This window comes from Salminus brasiliensis, chromosome 9 (assembly GCF_030463535.1).
Source record: "Salminus brasiliensis chromosome 9, fSalBra1.hap2, whole genome shotgun sequence".
NCBI lineage: Eukaryota > Metazoa > Chordata > Actinopteri > Characiformes > Bryconidae > Salminus > Salminus brasiliensis.
In genome coordinates this window covers 24351724-24374527 of record NC_132886.1, presented here as the reverse complement: position 1 = coordinate 24374527, position 22804 = coordinate 24351724, and the positions used below count along the sequence as shown (strand labels likewise).

General features: G+C 36.9%; 2 protein-coding genes across 2 annotated transcripts; both read right to left on the bottom strand.

Moving 5' to 3' along the window:
* Positions 1 to 5678: 5678 nt before the first annotated feature.
* Positions 5679 to 8362, bottom strand: nitr8 (novel immune-type receptor 8). The gene is made up of 6 exons (XM_072686880.1): positions 8307 to 8362; positions 7823 to 8173; positions 6838 to 7188; positions 6515 to 6637; positions 6390 to 6424; positions 5679 to 5914 (listed from the first exon to the last, which is right to left on the bottom strand). The coding sequence occupies exons 1-6, from the start codon at positions 8347 to 8349 to the stop codon at positions 5777 to 5779; spliced, it is 1041 nt and encodes a 346-aa protein (XP_072542981.1). The 5' UTR covers positions 8350 to 8362; the 3' UTR covers positions 5679 to 5776.
* A 3266-nt stretch (positions 8363 to 11628) lies between these two features.
* On the bottom strand, positions 11629 to 22804 carry LOC140562734 (uncharacterized). Its single transcript, XM_072688594.1, has 11 exons — positions 22706 to 22804; positions 22239 to 22592; positions 21807 to 22157; positions 20703 to 20810; positions 19517 to 19569; positions 19311 to 19432; positions 17497 to 17558; positions 13680 to 14042; positions 13256 to 13600; positions 12542 to 12593; positions 11629 to 11632 (listed from the first exon to the last, which is right to left on the bottom strand). Exons 1-11 carry the CDS (start codon positions 22794 to 22796, stop codon positions 11629 to 11631), a joined length of 1905 nt encoding a protein of 634 aa, XP_072544695.1. The 5' UTR covers positions 22797 to 22804.

The following is a 22804-nucleotide window of genomic DNA, read 5'->3' as shown; positions in this document are numbered from 1 at the left end:
GATAAAGTTTAGGATTAGGTTCAGAGTTAGGGTTAGGTTTTGGGTTGAGAAGGTTAGGTTTAGGTCCAGGGTAAGGATTAGGCTTTGGGGTAAGATTAAGGTTAGGATTAGGTTCAGGGTTAGGATTATGCTTTTGGCTATTAAATTATCATTAAATATTTATTTAACAATGTTCTTCTGGCTCTCACAGTTTATGTTTTTTTATTTTTGGCAATAAATCACAGCTCCAGAAAGAATGAACAATTTATGTTTCATGTTTCCTTTTTTATAATATTTTTTGTAAAATATTTGTATTAATGAAATTAATTCATTATTTTAATTCATAGATAATCTTAAATATTATTAATGCTGGTCTAAATAACAAAAGACCAACAATAACAACAGTGTACACAGTTGTACACAGTACACACTATCACATGCTTTGACTTAAAGCAGCACTATGGGAGAACTGGCATTTCTGGAGAAGCTGAGAGATACAGAATCATCAAATGAAAGTGAAAGAATCATATGCACTGTCATAATAAAGTAACATGACTGGGTTTTACATGAATAGGACTTGGTTTGCACTGCACAAAACACTGCTCCCAAGAAAATAAAACATAAAATCAGAGAAGCTTTATGCAGCTATGTGTCTTTTTCACAGAAAACAATTGGAAACATTGTCTACGCCAGTGGCACCCACCACCTTCGTTCCTGTGCCAGCGGCACCTGTCGTTTCAGCTCCACCAACGGCTCCCAGGCCGTCCGCTCGGATCCTGTGTTTCTTGGATCAGTTTCTTTACAAAATTGTTCTTCATGGAAACAAAAATGTTTGGCCCGGAATCACTCCAGGGGAGGGCCTGACATTATGCTGTTATGCAATTTACTGTAATTCTATTTAAATGTGTTGTGTATGTAAACTTAGCACAAAAGTGAGGATATTTGTGTTTAGTAGATTATTTCTTTGTTGTAGCATTGCTTCTTGGCAATACATCTTATACTGTTGGAAAGCCTGCTAATTTCCCTTTTAAATGGTGCCACATTTCTAAGGAACATTAATTTGTGAACATACAGTTTGGTTTATCTGTAGTATTCATGTTATGATTCATCCTCTAGTGAATCAGAAGAACAGGAAAAGAGTAGAGATAGAAAGGCCCTGTCCTTCCTAATCCAAGACACCCTTTGAGTATTAGTCCTCCAATCCTTCTCACACACTGAAAAAACAAACTTTTTGGTGTAGTAAAATATATTTAATTAATGCTCATACAATCTACACTGTAATATTAAAATTATGTGATAACTATTATTTTTTAAGTAAGAATGTAAACATATACACAATTTGTTCATGTAATAAATTAACTGTGTGGTGTGAATAAATGTTATTGAAAGACCTCAGTTGTATTTATATGTTTTTTTGTCACAGTACATAAACCTAAAAATACTGAGTAAAATTTAACACAAAAAAGTGCGTTGCGTTTAACTACGCGCATGCGCGTTGAACGAGACTTGATTCGCGCTATTTTTAGACCTGTTTACAGATGCCACGGAGGAGCAGTTGCTGCAAGTTATGGCCGTGTCTGGAGTGAGGTAAGCTCTTGTTTATCTTATCTAGAGATAGAAAATGAGTCTGTGTGTCATTCAGTAGTTTGAGTGGGGAATTAGGCGAAGCAAAGTCAAAACTAGAGTCAAAAGAGAGAAAATGTTTGCTAACACCATAGCTAACGTAGCTAGCTAAAGTTCAGCCATGTACCAGTTCATCATATTTAGTCTCATTTTCTTAGGTTAACATGAGTTAGATAGAGATTACAAGTCAGTGTGCCTTTTATTAGTTTGAGTGGGAAATTAGGCGAAGCAAAGTCAAAACTAGTGTCAAAAGGGAAAAAAAGTTTGCTAATAACATAGCTAACGTAACGTTAGCTAGCTAAAGTTATGTTCAGCCATGTAACGTGCCAGTTCATCAACTTTAAGTTAGTCTCATTTTCTCAGGTTAACATGAGTAATTTCGCTTTTTAAACCTTTTGTTAATTAAATTGTGTATAATAAATAGTATAAAATGATCATAATGTCTGTCCAGGGCATATTCTGCCTTTTGCCCTGAATGCTGGGATAGGCACCAGCTCCCCTGACAGGTTTGAGAGAGAGATGATGATGATGATGATGATGATTTTAATAATGTTTTATTCAGTGTATAATACATAGTATTGTAAATAAAAACTGTTCTATTTTTGTTAGCTTAGAACGAGCTGATTGTGCTCCCATGTTTCTGTAACTTAGAATGGTTCAATCAAGTGTCACATAATTTGTTTGTATTTATCAAATTAGTTACATTTTAACAATTTATTAAATTCGTTATTAAATATGTGCCCCTTTACAAATGTAAAAACGACTGTGACCAAAAGCTCATGTTCATGTTAAACAAATACAAAATATGTAATGCTCTTTTATTGATAAGATTAGTAAAATGTTAAAATGGAATGTTTCTAATTTGATACATTAACTATAGTTAATTTTGTTTGGAAAATGTTTCTGACGAGAAGAGTTTCCTGTATATTAAAAAAATACATGCATTTTATTTAGCTGCCTTCATTTGTATATTTTAACATCGCTTATCCAAGAGATTAGTCTTGTCATGTTATTTTCTTTATATGAATTAACGTTCCTGACATGCTTTCCGAACTTTTGTCATTTCAGATTAAAGAGGAATTTAGGAGAATAACTACAGTTTCCCTAGAGCAGAGCTTCATGTACAAACTTGACTACTACACTCCAAAACTTCTTGTCCTGATGAAGTCCAAGGGTGGTGTTGTAGGCACCAAGCTGAGGCCTCACTTGGACAAAGTATATGAGGTGTGTTTATTACAATTTGTGCTTGTTAAAATTTTTGTTAGTCTTTCTAAAACTCAGACATACTGCCCCATACATACACATACAGCACATGTCCTCGCCCTCCATGCATACTCTGTGCTCCCCAAATCACTGCTCCTTGCAAATAAATGCTTGTGTGCTTACTTGACAGTTCATTGTGAATAATATATGGTATGGTATGGTATGAACCATTAATAATGATGCATTGTTAACACCGTTTTCATCTGTTTGCAGAAACAAAGCATTGAAATGAGAAGAGATGCTGTTATACGCAGCCTCATACTGTACCTGGGTGAGAAAGAAGAAGAACTGTTTGAAGATTGCCTGGTAAATTGTGCTTTTTCAGTACAGTTTAAAAATTTATTTAATTTGAAATTCAAGTTAACCCTATTCAAGCCATTCTACTTGTTTTTCAATACATTTTTGTGTTATTGTAAATTCTGTGCAGGAGGACAATCACAGTGATGTCACTGAACACATCTTCAAGATCTTGGTCACCCGTGGTGCTGATGGCGAGGATCCAGTGGACGTTTCCATCCATCTTGATGGCACAGAGATTTTGCCGGGATGTCGCAACACTGCTAAAGCTTGCGCGCTGCTCATGGGACTGATTTATGCTTTCAATCTGGCATACCCTCCAACGCTACGATACACTTTTGAGGTCTTCCAGAAGCTTTTCCTCGAACTGGATGCGATCAAACTGTCCCCAAAGGTACAAGCATTAAAGTCTAAGCTGCTATCTTAGATACTACTGCAGTGGCATGCACTTTACATCTTACTGCTGTCACACTCCATTTGACTGTTTTGCATCCTACAAATGACTAACAACAACTTGTCAAGGCTGATCGCTACACTGGACCTTCCCTTCATGAACAGCCGTTTGTCTCTACATGGAACATCCACTGTCCAGACACAGACATTAAACCTTTGAAACGTTTATCGATATTTTTGGGCTGTCTGTTTGCATTCATGTGTCCAAGTTCCAAGTTGTGGGACATTGCCCATCTCCCAGAGTTTGCTTGTCAAGTCATGCCTCTCCGCTCTTTCCAAATAGTAGGGCAGAACTCTTCAGAGGTACCCCATGTTTTTCCTTTTACTAACATTTATTACAGTTTAATGGGTAACAGTTTAGTCTTTATTGAGAACTATTGAAGGTAAACTCCACTGAGGCATCAAGAGTGGTGGAGATGGGAACAAGACAAAAGTCTCTCAAGGTTGATTGCTGTGAAATGCTGGTTTATGAGGCATTGCTATTGACATAGGTGACCAAGTGTTTTCTTCTAAAATATTTCATCAATACATTTAATTCCAGATGGAACTATTACATCTGGGGTGTTTTTTGTCCCAAGAGAACTTTTTTTTTCTTTTCTTCAAACTTTTACTTAAAACTTGCCTTAAAAAGCCATGTAGAGTACCTGGTCATTGTGGATATTAACATTGCTATTGTTATATACATGACAACACACAGGTTTCTATCTCCACAACTGTAAAAACAAATCTGTTTCTCTTCTCAAACACTGAAGTATAAAAACATTGGAAAAAATGTAAATCATAAATGTTTTAATGCATTAGTACACTAGTTCAGAGTGTGAGTTTGAACGTTGTAATTGCAGTTTCAAATGCCAGTTCCATTTAAGTTTTATAAATGAATGGCACCAAATTTGTTGGGTGTAGAAGATTTGTTAAAAATCCAAGATGATATTTACTGACAAGCCAACAAATGTTTCGACCCAATTTAAGTTAAAGTAGTCTACAGCATTATATACTGTATAATCCTTGTGCAAGAACATAGTGTTGGGAGTGGTGCTGATTTAGATGAGCATTGTTAATGTTGATAATTCCAAAAACGCTGCTAGAATGTCAGTATTTTCTATCTCTGTCAGGTTAAAGCCCTTATCTTCTGTTGGTGTTATGTTATGTGACTTTTTTTTGTATATATTTTTCATATATATTTTGTGTCTATACTAATAATAATGCATTGGAACAGCAGACAGTTTTACTTGCATTTTTCAATACAGTAAAATTGCCATTCTAAATTGGGTAACGTTTTTTTTTATTATTATTATTGTCATGTTGCTGTTGCATAATTGAACAAGATTTTATTTTTCTTCATTTCTCTTGTTTAAAATAATTTAAAGTTTATAATAATTAAAAATTTATTTTTTTTTATTCTGCAGTTGCTTTAAATGTTGGTCCTATGAGGTTGTTTCAGGTTTTAGTAAATGCACTTTGAAATAATTTGTATGTCATGTGAACATTTTTAGATGTTTTTAGAATGTTGACGAATAAACTGTTGAAATGTTTCATGTTCATGGGTTTTTTTTTTTTCAGGGTAAAAGTATATTTAGACGACATTTGGTAAAGTGTAATAAAAAAATCATTGCAACATTTATGTAAAAATAGTGAGTAATAGAAATTTGTAAAACCAAGTAATTGGAAATGTAGAACAGAAAAAAACATACAATTTATGTATATATTTCATGACACATTTACTTAATATTTTGATGTAATTATATTTTGGTCTAGGAAGAAAAACTAAATGGACTGTACATAATTAATTTAAGTACATATAACTTTTACCTTCAATATAATTAAGTAACCTTTACTTAATATATTTAAAGATGTAAAGTTTAGTGGTATGTACATTTTACTTGATTTTTACAAGTAAAATATACTTAATATTACAGCAGTAAGATTTACTTAAAGAATGTTAGTGCAAATTGTTACGAGGATTTTATCAAGTAAATCTTACAAGTTTGTTTTTTCAGTGCACATACATAAAGAAAGCAAGTATAATGACGTGAATAAATGTATTTTTATTAATATTTTTTGCTTACAAAAAATATCTTAAGCGGTAAAGTACTGCAATAAGACTGCAATACTGGAAATACATTACATTTGATATAATCTAATTTTAGAGAACACAGCAAGTTCAATGCTGTTGTTTATATTTGACCTGTGTGTACACTTCAGTGTTTTTAAGTATCTGTTGTCTTCTAGTGCCTCTGGAGGACGGTGGTTTATTGGTGAAACTCAGTGCTGCATAGTTCAAAGCTTCATCACATGCAACCTGCAGAAAGAGACTGTGTTTAATAGGTTTCACACCACTCTTCAAAAATAAAGCTGTCAGACGGCTTCTTTGAAGTGATACTTTTAATTGCTTAAAGACTTTTTAAATGGATGGGTCTTTAAAGAGTTTGATAAAACATGTAAGTGTGAAAAACATGTTTAAAGTTTAAAAATCATGTATCTGAAATCAGTTTTAAAGGCACACTACATTTACTTTCCCAGTGTAAAGGTATATGCACCAATTATATACACCAAACATGTTGTTTTCCAAAACAGTGCAGACAAGCTGTTAAATTGTGCATGAACTTATGCAAACTCTCAGAGAAGTCACGTAATGTCAAACAAAAAAATAACATTACAGCAGTCATAGTGTGGCACTAGCCAGCGTTTTTGGAATGTAGATCAGAAACTAAAAATCCTACTTATTTTAAACTTATTTTAACCAGTTTTAATCAAAAACAGCAAAATCAACTTACCTGAGAATCCAAAGATGTCCCACAGTTGGAAGAACCTTAAACAAAAAGAATACACATTAAAAATCATGAATGTCAGGTTAGTCTGAAAGTAAGAAAAAAGTAACAATAAAACTGAAAGATCTTACCCGCTGAAAGTGTTTGTTTTTTACATCGAATTACAATAATTACGATCATCACCAACATTGAAAGTACGTTTGAGAAGACCAGTATGAGATAGGTTGGACTGACAGTTGCTGGAAGGTTATTGTCTGTAAAGAACACAGTATTTTAGATAACTATTTTTTCCTGAAGTGTCACATCCTAATATGTAACAATCTATTATCAATAATATTTGTATTTTAATACAAATATAAGTTAATATTTTGTACCTGATAAAATGGAGTATAAAATTATACAAAATTAAATTTAATCCAATAAGACACAAAAACAGAACAAAAAAAGACCTTACCTGTGATATTGAGTTTAGTTCCATTCCCAAACAGTATCTCTCCACATGCAGCTACAGCACAGTAGTAAGTTCCAGCATCAGAGAGGCTGAGGTTCCTCTTGGGGAGTTTGTAGACACAGCTCTGTGTAGGAGAACCAGTCCTCGAACACTGACTGTTGGAGACTCCATGGGTGTAGATCATTCCAGACTCAGGTTTTCCTGAGTCATCTTTGTACCAGTACACAACATACTGGGACTCTGTACAATTTGCATCCACAATATTAACAGTGCAGTTCAGAGTTACATTGACTCCAGGGTAGAGTTGATCTACGACAGGATCTTGTTGGATTTTGTGATTGTTGAACTGGGGTCCTTGAACACGAAAACAAGTAATTTTAAAACATGTAGAAATAAATTTGGGAAATTTCTATAGAACTCTGTTTCTATTTGAAGAAAACTAGGAGGTTTATGCCTGTTCTGAAGGAACATCATTTCAGGGTTAAATGCCTTTCTTTGCATCGATAAATAGTCAAATCAATGTTGGAACTAGTAACATTTCCTTAGCTGTGGATAGCGTTTTACTTTTCATGTGGTAATTGTGCTACATTACCGAGTAAGTTAGTCTTTTTTAATCATGAGCATTACATTACAAATTACATTCTAGGTTTAATTCTGTACTTATTTGTAATTGGTCACATTTCTGTATTCCGAGCTTTGACATGACATAACAGTGCATCAAAAACAAAGGTAGAGCCCAACAGTTTCTATGCTGATAAAACGTTTTACTGCATTTCTACCAAGTTTCTGTCAATTCCAGTAGTGTTTCAGTGGATACTTGTGTCATTATTGGAAAGTAATGTTTTGCTTTATATGAGTTCAGGATACTCTAAACACATTTTATGAAACTAGTTTCATGATCAACATACAGCTGCACTAGAACACTAAGATGAATGCGTCTTTATGATACTTTTAGACAATCATTTTGAGGTAATCTAATATAGTTTACCTTTAATAATCAAAAGGGTTCCAGATCCAAACCGTAACTCATTCAGAGCTATCACTCCACAGAAGTAAGTAGCTGTGTCTTCATTTTTTGTTGGCGAAATTGTTAAGTGAAAAGTCTCTTCGTGTGCTGACGTACTAAAGCGCCCATTTGTAAATCCATCCAAATATGTGACTTGTGTCAGGAAATTGTAACATTTTGCTACAGGCTGAGGCATCCTGCCCAGGTCCTGCTTGTACCACACCATGCTGTTGAAGTCTTTCTTGGGCAAGTAGCATTCTATCGTGACAGAATCCCCTAGTTGGACTTCTTGAATAGCTTTAGGCTGATTTATAAGCCAAGAACTGACTCCACCTGAATGCAAAACAAATTGAATGGAAAAAAATATGTACATGCTCTTCTGGCTGGAAATACATAAATATATAATATACACACATATAAATAATCATGGCTAAAAATAGCATCAAATGAATACATTTCTGCTTACCACTGAAACAGAGAATAACTGAAAATGTGACTGAGAAGATCATGTTGTTGTCTTGTCGCATAATATCTTGAAAAAAGAAGTATGATGAGTTGGAGGACCATGACTCTCAGGAAACAACATGGCGCTGAACGTGATTGGTGGGGAACCACATGCTGTGGAACATAAGATTTGATTGGTTGCAAATAAATTTCACAGAGAGGCCAATAGGCTTGAAGTTATTTTGGGAAACTTGTAAGCATGCAACATACGATAGCTTTAGGCAGATCTTTCTTTGGTGAGAAAAGTTTTGCATTCAGAGTTACACTATATGTCCACATATTTTTGGACATTCCTTCTAATGAATGCATTCAGCTTACTTGAGTTGCACTCATTGCTGACACAGATGTACAAATGCACACACACACAGCTTGTCGAGTTCATGTTCCAAAGTACTGCCAATAGAATAGGACTCTTTGGAGAAAAGTAGCATGAATTTCTTGGTGCCTTGCCATGCATGGGCTAGAGGGGACATAATGCCCCCCAGCATTGATCTGTGGAGCAGTGGAGCTGTGTTCTCTGGAATGATGGTGCTGCATCCAATTCCTCTGGGATAAGTTGGGAATGAGGTGAGGTGGTGACAATCCAGCATCCTGACCTCACTAATGCTCTTCACTGAATGCAATCAAATCCTCACAACAGTGCCAGTATTTAGTAGAAAACCGACATGGACAATAGAGATAGTTACTTCAACAAAAGCATGATACCTTTTATTTCTAATACCCTTGATTTTGAATAAGCAGCTGTCCCAATACTTTTGTCTATTTAATGTACATATTGTTTATATCAGTTATATAAAGTTTGAATGATAGTTTAAATGATAGTCCCTTTGTTCCAAACCTGATCAGCCACCACATATTTGTTATTTGAATTTTCTTTTTTTCTTTATTGAAACTCCACCTAGTCTCCCTGACAACCCATTACTCCACCCCATCTTCAATACACGTTGCTCCACCCCATCTCCTCAATGCCTCATTACTCCACCCCACCTCAATGCCCCATGACTACACCCCATCTAATCAATGTCCCATTATTCCACCCCATTTACTCAACACTCCATTACTCCAACCCATCTTCAACGCACATTAAACCACCCTATCTCCTTAACATTCCATTACTTCACCCTATCTCTGGAACACCCCATTACTGCACCCAAATATCCATGACAACCCATTGCTCCACCCCATTTCCTCAACACAGAATTACTCCACCCACATATACTAAACATCCTATTATTCCTCCCTATTCTCAACACACATTATTCCATCCCATCTCCTCAACACACCATTAATACACCCAAATATACTCAACATAAATGTAAACATCCTATTACTCCTCCCCATCTTCAACATGCATTGTTCCGCCCCATTTCCTCAACACACCATTACTTCACCCTGTCTCCTCAATGCCTCATTACTCCATCCCATCTCAATGCCCCATTACTACACCCCATCTAATCCATGTGTCATTACTCCACTTCAACACACCATCTTTACACTCCATCGCAACACCCCATAACTCCACCCTACCCTCAACACACATTATTTCTCCTCATCTCTTCAGTGCCCCAAGCATCTCCTCAACACCCCAATACTATACACTGTGGCACATGTGAGGGCATGGTTTGAAGAATTGATGATGGGGAGAATTGATGAGCAGAGCTGGCAGGCTAATCAGGCAAGCAGCTTTATCTGGCACAGGCTTCTCTAACCCATTTTATATTGTCCTGTAAAAGAGAGAACTTACAATGTGCTGATATGCAAATGACAGGGAACCTGCTGGAGAAAAGACTGTGAGTCAAGGCATCTCTTGTTTATTTTTGGTTGACTATGTTTTAAAAATCCTTAGTAGGCAATCCCTTCCAACCATTCTACACACCCCATCTCCTGAACACCCCACTACTCCACCATCATCTCAGTTCCCAAATACTCCACCCCATCACCACCAGCTTTAGCATCTTTTTAATTAATTTTATTCTATCCTTAATCACAGTGAAATTATGAATCCTTAACATTTCTCCAGTGATTCCAGTCCAAAAAAAGTTCAAACAGAAGGATTTTCTCCACACACCACAGAACTGGATGAGCACTATTAGGTACGACTCTGGATTAATTCTGAATGAAAATGACACTGTTTTGTGACAGTGCTATGCTATGCTAGGCAATGGCAATGCTTATCTTTTTTTTTACCACAAGGCCCCCATTAAAGACATTTTTTATTTTATTTATAAATCAAAGAACCTCCAACAGTTTTACTCTCTAATTTACATGATCCATCACAAGATCATATGGTGCACCTTTTTGATGCATGTTTGAAGTATCAGCAGTGTTTACAAGCTGTGCCGGTCTGAGTACTATGGTAACAAGGGTTTATTACTGATAATTTCAAGAACAAAGCTCCTCAAAATTGTATCTAGTGTGCACAGGAAATATGTGTGCATATCCCAATTCAGGATTAAGCCACAGATTACGCTGTAAAACTGGAACAAGGCAAGAAGAAGATGCTTTTAATGATTTTTGATGTGGTAGGAATACACCCAGGACAAGTTAATCACAGGGTTTCACACACACCTATTCACTCACACCTAGGGGAAAGTTTATTTCAGCCAGTTTATCTATCATGTGATTTTGTGAGGTGGGAGAACACAAGAAGTACACATCAACTCCTCACAGACAGAGACTAGGATTGACCCCACAATCCCAGGCCTATGGAGCCTATCTGAATTTACTTTCTCCATTGCTTGATTGCTCCATGCTTTTGGGATATGATGATATTTAGAATGTTTTCGACAAAAAAGTGGTTACAGATGCCAGACCAATATTTGATGTTTTATGTGGATAAAAAATGTGATTAGATAAAAGTATACCAATTTAAACATAAGGTCATACGTTTACGAAAGGGCTTTTACATTGTAGTTAGGCCAGGAATAAAACTATCAATGCTACATTGTTGTTGTCATGAACACTAAGAAATTAGCAGCATGCACAATATTACCAAGAGTAAAAAAAAATATGCAGGTTTGCTTTCATTTGTCAGAAGTTCTGGCACTCACTGATGATAACAATAGTATTTTTTTCATGGCTGGTGTTTCTTCTTGGGTATGATGTGGAGTTACATTATAACCCTTCATTGTTAACTTCAAGAGGGAAACTTGAGCAAAATTCCATTGCTTTAGGGTTCTGCAAGTGAGTTTTATTTGCAGTCAGAATTGCAGTAGATTAAATTAGTTTCCATGTCTAGAGTAATACACCATTTGCATATTTCTGATATTCAGAATGTTTTACTTTTAACTTAAAGAAAAAGAGAGTGCATTAGGTATAATGAAAAAATAGACACAGAGACAAAGTAAATACAACCTTTATATTTTATGGTTTTCAACTTTGATTTTTGTGGGTCAAATGTATTTTTAGGCTTTTTTTTGCAATACCTTTTATTTGGTTTTTATGACATATTGGCATAAAATATCATTTACAGCAAGGAGAAATTTCACATGTGGCTTTGACCTGCCACTCCAGAGTATATTGTCTCCTCATGGTGTCTCACTCTCTTCATTTTTGTGCTTTTGGTGGAGAATTTTAAGGCAGCGTAGTTCACATCATCATTCACATGATACTGTAAAAAATATTCAGTATTAAAAATCTGAAATCTGATCACTCTCACACAAGAAATATGTGATGCTGCACTGAAGTATCAAACCTGTACTGCTGACACAGCGTCATCAGAGACCTTGACTTGCCATGATGGACTTTCTGTTGTAAAGATGGAAATAACAGGATTTATTATTTTTTATCATTATTAATTATAACAGTAAATAACAGGTCAATAAAGTAAATGTAATTTTAAGCATCAAAATCCCTTCACGTTCTATTTTATGAGAATAAAACCAACCAAAATTGTCCAAAATTACTTTTAAAAAAGCTAAGTAAACCCCTTTAAAAGTCTTTGGACTGCCAGTGGGCCAAAAGTGTTATTACAAACTTTTATTACCAAAGATTAGCCCCACCAGAAGTTACTGAGTAATATGCCTTAGTGTGTAATAAGCCTTTCTGCATTCAAAGGTTAACTATAATTCAGGATTTTTGGGGATTAACAGGGTGGCCTGATTTATGCATTCAAATAATTACATGAAAAAATAATACTTACTGTTTTGTCTGCATATTAAACATAAAATAATATTGATGGCCATGCTTATAAACAACAGCACCGCCAGGCAAATCATCACAATGTCTATACTCTCTCCATCACCTTCATCTGAAATATTAAAGCATAAAGATATTATTTTTGCACTTTTCATTTAATTTAGTTGTTAGTAGTGTATATAAACAAATTTGGAGATCTCAGGATAATGAAAATCTAGTCATAGTGGCTTAAATTGGTCATCATTATTTTAAGAATAATTTTGCAGACCCGGTTTAGAGTTTGTTTGAACAGTGTTAAATAGGGGTTAATTACTTGAATACAACCAAAAATGCAGCTGGATTAATTATTATTAGATATCCTCAAGAATGCCTCTACAACAATTTTTATTGCAGATGTCATTTAAACTAGACATGATAGACATGGTGTGATTGAGGTTTGAAGAAAGATATTTCAATTTGTACTACATTTATGAGTAGAGTTGATCTGTGGCCCCTCAGTGGTCTAAACCATTTATGAGTATATCCATGTTTTTGTTTTTTTGTTTTTTTGCTCATACAGAAATTTACTGTTGCTTGATCTAACAGTCTAAGACACAGCTTAGAGCTAATTTCAAAACACTTTAAATAAATGTTAAAATACCTGTGTATCTCAACCTCAAACTTCCTTACTGTTATTTCATATTCCATATGATTTCATGTTCTCTGAGTAAGGCAGATAAAAACAGAACTTTCAGATAAGACCAGCATGAAGCTGGATAAGATTTAAATGCTTACCTTCAACCTTCAAGCTAGACCCATTTCCAAACAGTATTTCTCCACATGCAGCTACAGTGCAGTAGTAAGTTCCAGCATCAGAGAGGCTGAGGTTCTTCTTGGGGAGTTTGTAGATACAGCTCTGTGTAGGAGAACCAGCCTCAGAGCTTTCATCACACTGATCACTCCTGTTTCTATGAGTGTAGATGATTCCTGGACGAGATTCTCCTGATCCATGTCTGAACCAGTACACACTGTGTTCTCCTGAACAGCTCTTGACTAGCACTGTGCACTGCAGAGTCACTGAGTCTTCGGGATGAAGTAGCTGTGGTACAGGGTGCTGCAGAACAGTATACTTGTTGGGATCTTGTCCTACCAAAACATGAGGAGACTGTTTTGTACAGGTTTGTATAGACATTGTGGAAATTATTAATCCAGATAATACTCTGCTCACCTTTGAGCACCAAAAGTGTGCCAGTGCCGAATTTGACAGTGTTTGGGAAAGCCCCAACACAGTAGTACACAGCCGAATCAGATGGTCGAAGCTTGGTGATGGTCAGGTTTGAGCTGCCAGCTGTTCTTTTTAAATCGAAGCGTTTTTGCTTGTCAAAGTCATTATGAAATTCTAATGGCATTGTGTGGTAATATGAAGAGATGACCAGTAGAGGCCTCTGTCCAGTTGATTGTTTGTACCACAATACCTTAATTATGTATGAATCTTTGGGATGAAAGCAAGGCAAGGTGACATCATCTCCTTCTTCAGCAGAAATCACAGAATCCAGCTGCAGAATTGTCTCATGAAGATTTCCTGCTGAATCAAATCACAACCAAGGCAGGAGAAACACATCAAATATCATTTCAATATATCAACTGAGGAAAGTACATACTGCATACATACTGCACAAATGTAAACTTTGACCTTACACACAACAGAAATGAACAAGGGTATCATATAAAGTCTGATGGACATCTTGCTCCGGACCCTTCGCTGTGTTTGCATGTGTGTGTTCAGCATGCTTGTTGCTCGTCTCACCACTGCAACAGTCTTGACAGGCAAAGATAAGACAAGGCTTTATATAGTCCTGTGACCTGCCTGGCGGTTCAGCATCACTGCCTGTTTCCATTGGAAGAATACAGGCTCACTATTTGGTGAGTGACAGGTTCTCTGTTTTGTCCTATTTATGTTATAATCCCAACATACATAAACTTTTGAAATTTGAAATTTCTTTTTGATCTATTTAATAATCACCAATGCCCAGATTTTTTACATTTTCATTAAATACTTATATAGATTTATATAATTCATAATTTAGCACTTAAAAGACTGGCTATGACAGTTTCACTGTGTACTCTGTATGTAGTTGAAGTGACAATAAAACCCCACTTGACTTGACTTGAAATCTAGGCCGGGTTTCATACAGGGTTTCGAATCAAAGTACAGGACATCTCATGTGGGACAGAACAATAAGGTATATTTACCAAAATCTCTGAACAAGACATAATTAGCACATATTTCACCACCCTGAATTAGGCAATACCGCCTACCTGCAAGATGCCAAATTGTCACGAGCCATCCGAGAGGCAAAGCGCACACACGCCCAGAGAATCCACAGCCACTTCAAAGACACAGGTGACATGCGGCGCATGTGGCAGGGCATCCAGGATATCACAAACTACAGGACAATGCCACCATCCTGTGACAGTGATGCCTTCGTCCCCGATGCCCTGAACGACTTTTATGCACGGTTTGAGGCACAGAACAACACGTTGGTGAGCAAGATCACACCCAAGCCAGACGAACAGGTGTTGTGTCTGACTGCAGTGGACGTCAGGAAAACTCTGCGCAGAGTCAACCCACGGAAAGCTGCAGGACCAGACAACATCCCCGGTAGAGTGCTCAGAGAGTACAGCTCCACTGTCCCAACGTGCCTCAAGACCACCACCATCGTCCCCATGCCAAAGAAGTTCACGGTGTCCTGCCTCAATGACTACCGTCCCGTAGCTCTCACGCCCATCATCATTAAGTGCTTCGAGAGGCTAGTCATGAGGAACATCAAGACCCAACTGCCCTCTTCATTGGACCCCCTGCAATTTGCATATCGTCTTAACCGCTCCACGGACGATGCCATCACCACCACCCTTCATCTCTCCCTTACCCACCTGGAGAAGAAGGACACCTATGTCAGAATGCTGTTCATAGACTTCAGTTCAGCATTCAACACTATCATCCCACAGAACCTCACCAGGAAGTTAAGCCTGCTGGGCCTCAACACCCCCCTCTGCAACTGGATCCTGGACTTCCTGACAGGAAGGCCCCAGTTAGTCCGGTTCGGGGACAGCAGCTCTAGCACCATCACAATGAACACTGGGGCACCCCAGGGCAGTGTACTGAGTCCTCTGTTGTTCACCCTACTGACTCATGACTGTGTTGCGAAACACAGTTCCAACAGCATCATAAAGTTCGCCAATGATACATCTGTGCTGGGTCTCATCAGCAAAGGCGACGAGTCAGCATATAGAGAGGAGGTGCAGCAGCTGACAGACTGGTGTACAGTCAACAACCTTTACTGGAATGTAGAGAAGACCAAGGAAATGGTTGTTGACTTCAGGAAAACAAGACAAGACCACTCTCCGCTCAACATCAACGGCTCCTCTGTGGAGATTGTTAAGAGCACCAAGTTCCTTGGTGTCCACCTAGCGGAGAACCTCACCTGGTCCCTGAACACCAGCTCTACAGCCAAGAAGAACAGAAGCGTCTCTACTTCCTACTTGCTCCGTCTCCCTCCACCCATCCTCACCCTCTTCTATAGGGGGACCATAGAGAGCATCCTAAGCAGCTGCATCACTGCCTGGTTTGGACCTGCACATCCTCTGACCGCAAGACCCTCCAACGCATTGTGAGGACAGCTTAGAGGATCATCGGAGTCTCTCTCCCCTCTGTTATGGACATTTACACTGCCCGCTGCATCCGCAAAGCAACCAGCATTGTGGATGACTCCACCCACCCTTCACACAGACTGTTCTCCCTCCTGCCATCAGGAAGAAGGTACCGCAGCATCCGGTCCAACATGACCAGACTCTGCAATAGCTTCTTCCCCCAAGCCATCAGACTTCTCAACTCAACTCAACTTCTGACCTGATGTCTTTTCTGCTACATGCACTCTCTCTCTCTCTCTCTCTCTCTCCAACCATTTACCCCAGATAAAATGGGAAGCATTTTTTGCACAAAGCATTTGCACTAATAACTTTACTACCTCACTGGACTCAATATTTATTACACACTGCAGAATTTGCACACTACCGCCAATTATTTATTATTCTCTGTCTGTACTGTGTTGTGTTGTCTGCCCGCACTTGTTTGTGTTGCACTTGTGTTTTGTACGCACTGTCTATGTTGCACCATGGTCCTGGAGGAACGTTGTTTCGTTTCACTGTGTACTCTGTATGTAGTTGAAATGACAATAAAACCCACTTGACTTGACTTGAGATGAGTGACTATGCATAACACACAGAGAATACTTTCAATTTACAATTTACTTTAACATTTGAGCTCTTTCCAGTCCAATCCATCCATAGGTTTTATTTTGTATATATTATAGTTACTAACCAAATAATCAAGATTCTTCCTGCCTTGCTCTTTCCGGTGCGGATTGTCCTAATAACATGCACATCTTGGTTCTTCTTTCCATTATACGAAGCGCAGTCCTCTTGTGTAGTGCTGCTGTGATTATCATATACTGTTATACCAGTCAAAGAGTAATGAAATCTTGGCAATTAATACAGTAGTTGGGCCACAGTTTGATGCTTTTTAGATGAAATAAACACTGAACAGGATTAACAACAACAGTGCTCCTTCAATGTCCTCCCAATAAAATGTTGAATCAAAGAGATGACCCACAGAAAAATTTGGACTCACTGTATGTTCTGATTTTTCCCCAAATGAATAATTAATTTTTGTTACGTGCCATTGCATTGTTCTTGGAAGTTAACTGCGACACACTCAACTCCTTATTAATGAGCAAGGTGTTACTGTGTTCTTTATTAGGAGTTAATGATGACATAGAACAGTATTATACAGTAAAACACATGGTAACTCATTAAGTCAAGTCAAGTCAAGAGGCTTTATCATTTTCAATGTCAACTATATACAGAGTACACAGTGAAACGAAACCAACGTTCATCCAGGACCATTTTGCAACACACAACACAGTGCAGACAATAAAGTGTAGAAGGCAGGAACACAATAAATAAATAAGACAGACTGAGATTGTAGCGGAAAGAGGAGTAAAGCAAATAGAATGTGCATTCTTTGTGGAGGATTAGCCTGAAAACAGCAGAGTTTAGAAGAGATTAGTGCAGTACTTTAGCAGCTAGAGTCCTGTGATGCAGTGAGGTAGTATTTAGTGCAAAGTGCTTTCACATTGTTTCACATGTGTGGGATTCACATCTTGGGTGAATGATTGTGTGTGTGTGTGTGTGTGTGGAGTCCATCCATTCAGTCTCTGGAGTTGAGAAGTCAGATGGCTTGTGGGAAAAAGCTGTTGCAGAGTCTTGTCGCATTTGACCAGATGCTGTTGTATCCTTCTTCCCGATGACAGTTTGTGTGAAGGGTGGGTGGGGTCATCCGCATTGCAGGTGGTGTAAATGTCCATGACGGAGGGGAGAGAGGCTCCAGTGATCTTCTCAGCTGTCCTCACTATTTGTTGGAGGGTCTTGTGGTCAGAGACAGTGCAGTTCCCAAACCAGGCAGTGATGCAGCTGCTCAGGATGCTCTCTATGGTGCCTCTGTAGAATATGGTGAGGAGGCTGTAGAGCTGGTGTTCAGGATCAAGGTGAGGTTCTCCACTAAGTGGACACCAAGAAACTTTGTGCTCTTAACGATCTCCACAAAGGACCTGACAATGTTGAGCAGAGAGAGGCAGTCTTGTACTCTCCTGAAGTAAACAACCATTTCCTTGGTCTTGTCTGCATTCAGGTGAAGGTTTTTGATGCCCCAGTCAGGAAGTCCAGAACGAGGTGTTACTGTGTTCTTCATTAGGAGTTTATGATTATCAGGAACAGAATTTTTCAGTTAAACACATAGTAAATTATTGGTAATGAACAAGGAGTTACTGGTTTCTTCATTAGGAGTTAATGATTTAGAACAGTATTATAGAACAGTAACTGTGATTACAAAAATTGTATCAATAAATGTATAAAATATATTATATAAATATAATTGTATACATATATATAAATCTGTCCATGTCTCATACGTTGAATTAATGTTGAATAAACAAAAATGCAGGTGTTTCCTAATCATCATTTACTCCTAATGTGTTGCTTTCGTGCTTATCATGGGAATAACGAGAACCTCTTGTCCCTTGTGTCCTGTGTAAAATCAGGAGCGTTGCAGATGCTTTACATTGTACTAAATCATGAGTCATGACCCAAAATATTTCTTTTACATTTTGGAACCCTTATTAAAACATAGTCATCAATTTCTGAATATCCCAGTCAATTATAATTATTGTACAATGTTAAATTACTACTTCAAATCAGCTCACTGGGTTTTTATTAACAAATGTAAATAAGTCAAGCATGCTCACCCTAAATGAAAATCTGTATTTTACTTACCATGGTTGAAAAATTAGACTTTAGCACTTTGAAGTGACATACTGTGAACCTTCAATACTGTTGTTTAAACATGGCAGTTCCAAAATTGTATCTATTTCATCTGATTTGTCACTGTCTTGACTGTTTTATTTACATCCTCAAAATGTACATACACCAAACTACTGGCAAAGCCTTTCAACCAACAGAGCTGCAACTTAAGACTGCTTGTCATGGGAATGTATAGAATATGAGAAAACTTACCCTGTCAAAAATAAGAGAGCATAAGGTATAAAACAACAATTAATAGAGAAAAACAGAAAAAAAACACATACCAGCAAACATTAATAAAACCTTCTTTATTCTTTGTTGTTTTTACTTTAAGGATCAAATATATATTTAGGCTCTTTTTGCAACATTTTTTATTTGGTTTTTAAGACACATATTTACAGAACGTATCATTTACAGCGAGGAGAGTGTTCACATGTGGCTTTGACGTGCCACTCCAGAGTATATAGTCTCCTCATGGTGTCTCACTCTCTTCACTTTTGTGCTTTTGGTGGTGAATTTTAAGGCAGCGTAGTTCACCTCATCATTCACATGGTACTGTAAAAAATATTCAGTATTAAAAATCTGAAATCTGATCACTCTCAAAAAAGCAATAAGTGATGCAATACTGAAATATCAAACCTGTACTGCTGACACAGCGTCATCAGTGGTTTTGACTTGTCGTGATGGACTTTCTGTTGTAAAGATGGAAATAATAAGCTGTGTAAGTAATGGGTCTTTACAGCAAATGTAACTTTTGTATCTTTAGTTACTTCCTAAAGCCAGACCTCAACTCTATATGTTTCTCAGTGTCACAGCTAAAATATAGACAATAACAGTTTTCTAAAAACATTTATTGCAAAGTTTAAAATGAAATTGACAGGTCATGTTTTTATCAAGGACCAAATCCTGTTTATAGATCAGGATTTGATTGTAGATATCCAGAATTTCCTGTTTTTTGTTCATTAACACAGAGATAGATACATAAAGTCACAAATATAAGAAAACCTTATTAACCCCAAAAAACATCAAATGCCCTTTACATTGTGTGACCATTATATTATAATCATACTAATAACATGGTCCAAAATTGCTTATAAATAATAAAATAATGGTAAACTGTTATACAGATGTTATATAAAAACATTTCATGACTCCCTTATCACACCTACAAAACTCAAATCCCAAATTTTAAAAACTGCATTGTAACTCTAATAAAGTCATTTATGGGCATGAATACCATTGTGACAATGGTGTATTGTTTTATGATTTAAGGGCCCTTTTCACCAACTGAAAAGAAGACATTTCTTCATAAAACCTACTTATTTTTCATTTCATTTCATTTTTCAAGATTCTGGCATTTACCAATATTTTCTTACAGTGGGATCCATAAGAGCAGAGCTGTGAGCAAGTCTGCAGTTTAAAAACACATCAGCAATCTGAAAAAGACTTTTTGTAAGGACCTTTCTCAAGAACAAACTTTTTTAAAGAAAAAAACATTTTTTAGGAAGATATTGGACAATGAGACCTAATGATTCTCCATCATTACATGTGCAGGATTTGGTAACAGATCACACTGGAGGAACAGGGTAGTTGTTGACTAAAGTATTTTTTCAACTTAAATTTACTTCATGTTAAATATTGTTTTTGTTTGGCTACATTATTTTTTTCTTTGCTTTGTTCAGTTGTTTCAATATTATGTATTTGCATAAAATGAAACCAGGTTGAAAACGTTTAATATGAAGGGATTTCTTAGGATTAACTAATTGTTTACAGGTTGGGCTGATTTATGCAGACAAATAATTGCATGAGAAATTTGAATACTTACTGTTTTTTCTGCATGTGAAACACAAAAGGATATTGATAGTCATGCTTATAAACAACAGCACCACCAGGCAAATCATCACAACATGTATACTCTCTCCATCACCTTCATCTGAAATATGAAAGATATTATTTTTGCATTTTTCATTTTATTTTAGGCATGAATACAGGTGGATACATTTATACAGAGGAGAGCTGACTTCTGGCCCCTCATTGGTCTAAATTACTCATGAGTGTTTTCACATGTTCTTAACATATGAAGTAACATTCTGATTGTAGCTCAGCTATGTCATTTTTATTTTGTGCTTAATTTATTGGGATGTTAGAAAAACTTAAATTGTTACACTACACTGTAACATGGAAACATGTTTGTTTCTAAAAACTTAACACAAAAATAAAAAATAGGAAAGTTCCCTCACATGTGTCTTACCATAAAAATAATTTATATAAGGGTGCAGATTGGGGGAAAAGTCATTGGGGAGGTATAATTGGACTGAGGAGGAGGCAAGCTATTATCGAGAAAGATGTCGGGAAAAGGCTACAGCCTTTCTAAATAGAAATTTCTCAAACAGCTCTAAACAGCTGGATATCTAGCGTTCCTAATGCTCTGATGATAAGAAAATAAAATAAAATGAACAGAATATCCTGATCTGTAAGTTTAGATGATGTCAGGGTAAGATAATGGTACAATATTTACCACATACATGGAATTAAAGATGGACATCAAACACAAGTCTAACATTTTTACAAGAAAATATTTCACATTTGAATTTTTATCCATGAAAGTTTAAGCACGCCTACTGAAAGTCTAAAACTTTAAGACACTGTTTCAAGCTACATTCAAAATGCAAGCTACATTTAAAATACCTGCACATCTCAACCTTAAACTTATATTAAAAAAACAATAATCTTAGAGTTATTGTTATTTTTTCCATATAATTTGAAACCATTTCTATTGATTCACATTTCATAAAATATTCATGTTTCATGTTTACAATGTAGAGCATATATTCTCAGTTGGTATAAAAATATTTGTTATAGTTTGATGGTTTGATGTGTTTAATATTCATATTATGCTTCCTGATAAGAACTGCATGAAGTTGCTTACCTTCAACGTTCAAGCTAGACCCATTTCCAAACAGTATCTCTCCACATGCAGCTACAGCACAGTAGTAAGTTCCAGCATCAGAGAGGCTGAGGTTTCTCTTGGGGAGTTTATAGACACAGCTCTGTGTAGGAGAACCAGCCTCAGAGCTTTCCTCACACTGATCACTGCTGTTTCTATGAGTGTAGATGAGTCCAGGACGAGATTTTCCTGATCCATGTCTGAACCAGTACACACTGTGTTCTCCTGAACAGCTCTTGACTAGCACTGTGCACTGCAGAGTCACTGAGTCTTCGGGATGAAGTAGCTGTGGTACAGGGTGCTGCAGAACAGTATACTTGTTGGGATCTTGTCCTACCAAAACATGAGGAGACTGTTTTGTACAGATTTGTATAGACATTGTGGAAATTATAATCCAGATAATACTCTGCTCACCTTTGAGCACCAAAAGTGTGCCAGTGCCGAATTTGACAGTGTTTGAGAAAGCCCCAGCACAGTAGTACACGGCAGAATCAGATGGTCGAAGCTTGGTGATGGTCAGGTTTGAGCTGCCAGCTGTTCTTTTTAAATCGAAGTGTTTTTGCTTGTCAAAGTCATTATGAAAATCGAATGGCATTGTGTGGTAATATGAAGAGATGACTAGTAGAGGCTTCTGTCCAGTTGATTGTTTGTACCACAATACCTTATTTATTTGTTCTTTTGGATGAAAACAAGATATAGTCACATCATCTCCTTCTTCAGCAGAAATCACAGAATCCAGCTGCAGAATTGTCTCATGAAGATTTCCTGCTGAATCAAATCACAATCAAGGCAGGAGAAACACATCAAATATCATTTCAATATATCAACTGAGGAAAGTACATACTGCATACATACTGCACAAATGTAAACTTTGACCTTACACACAACAGAAATGAACAAGGGTATCATATAAAGTCTGATGGACGTCTTGCTCCGGACCCTTCGCTGTGTCTGCATGTGTGTGTTCAGCATGCTTGTTG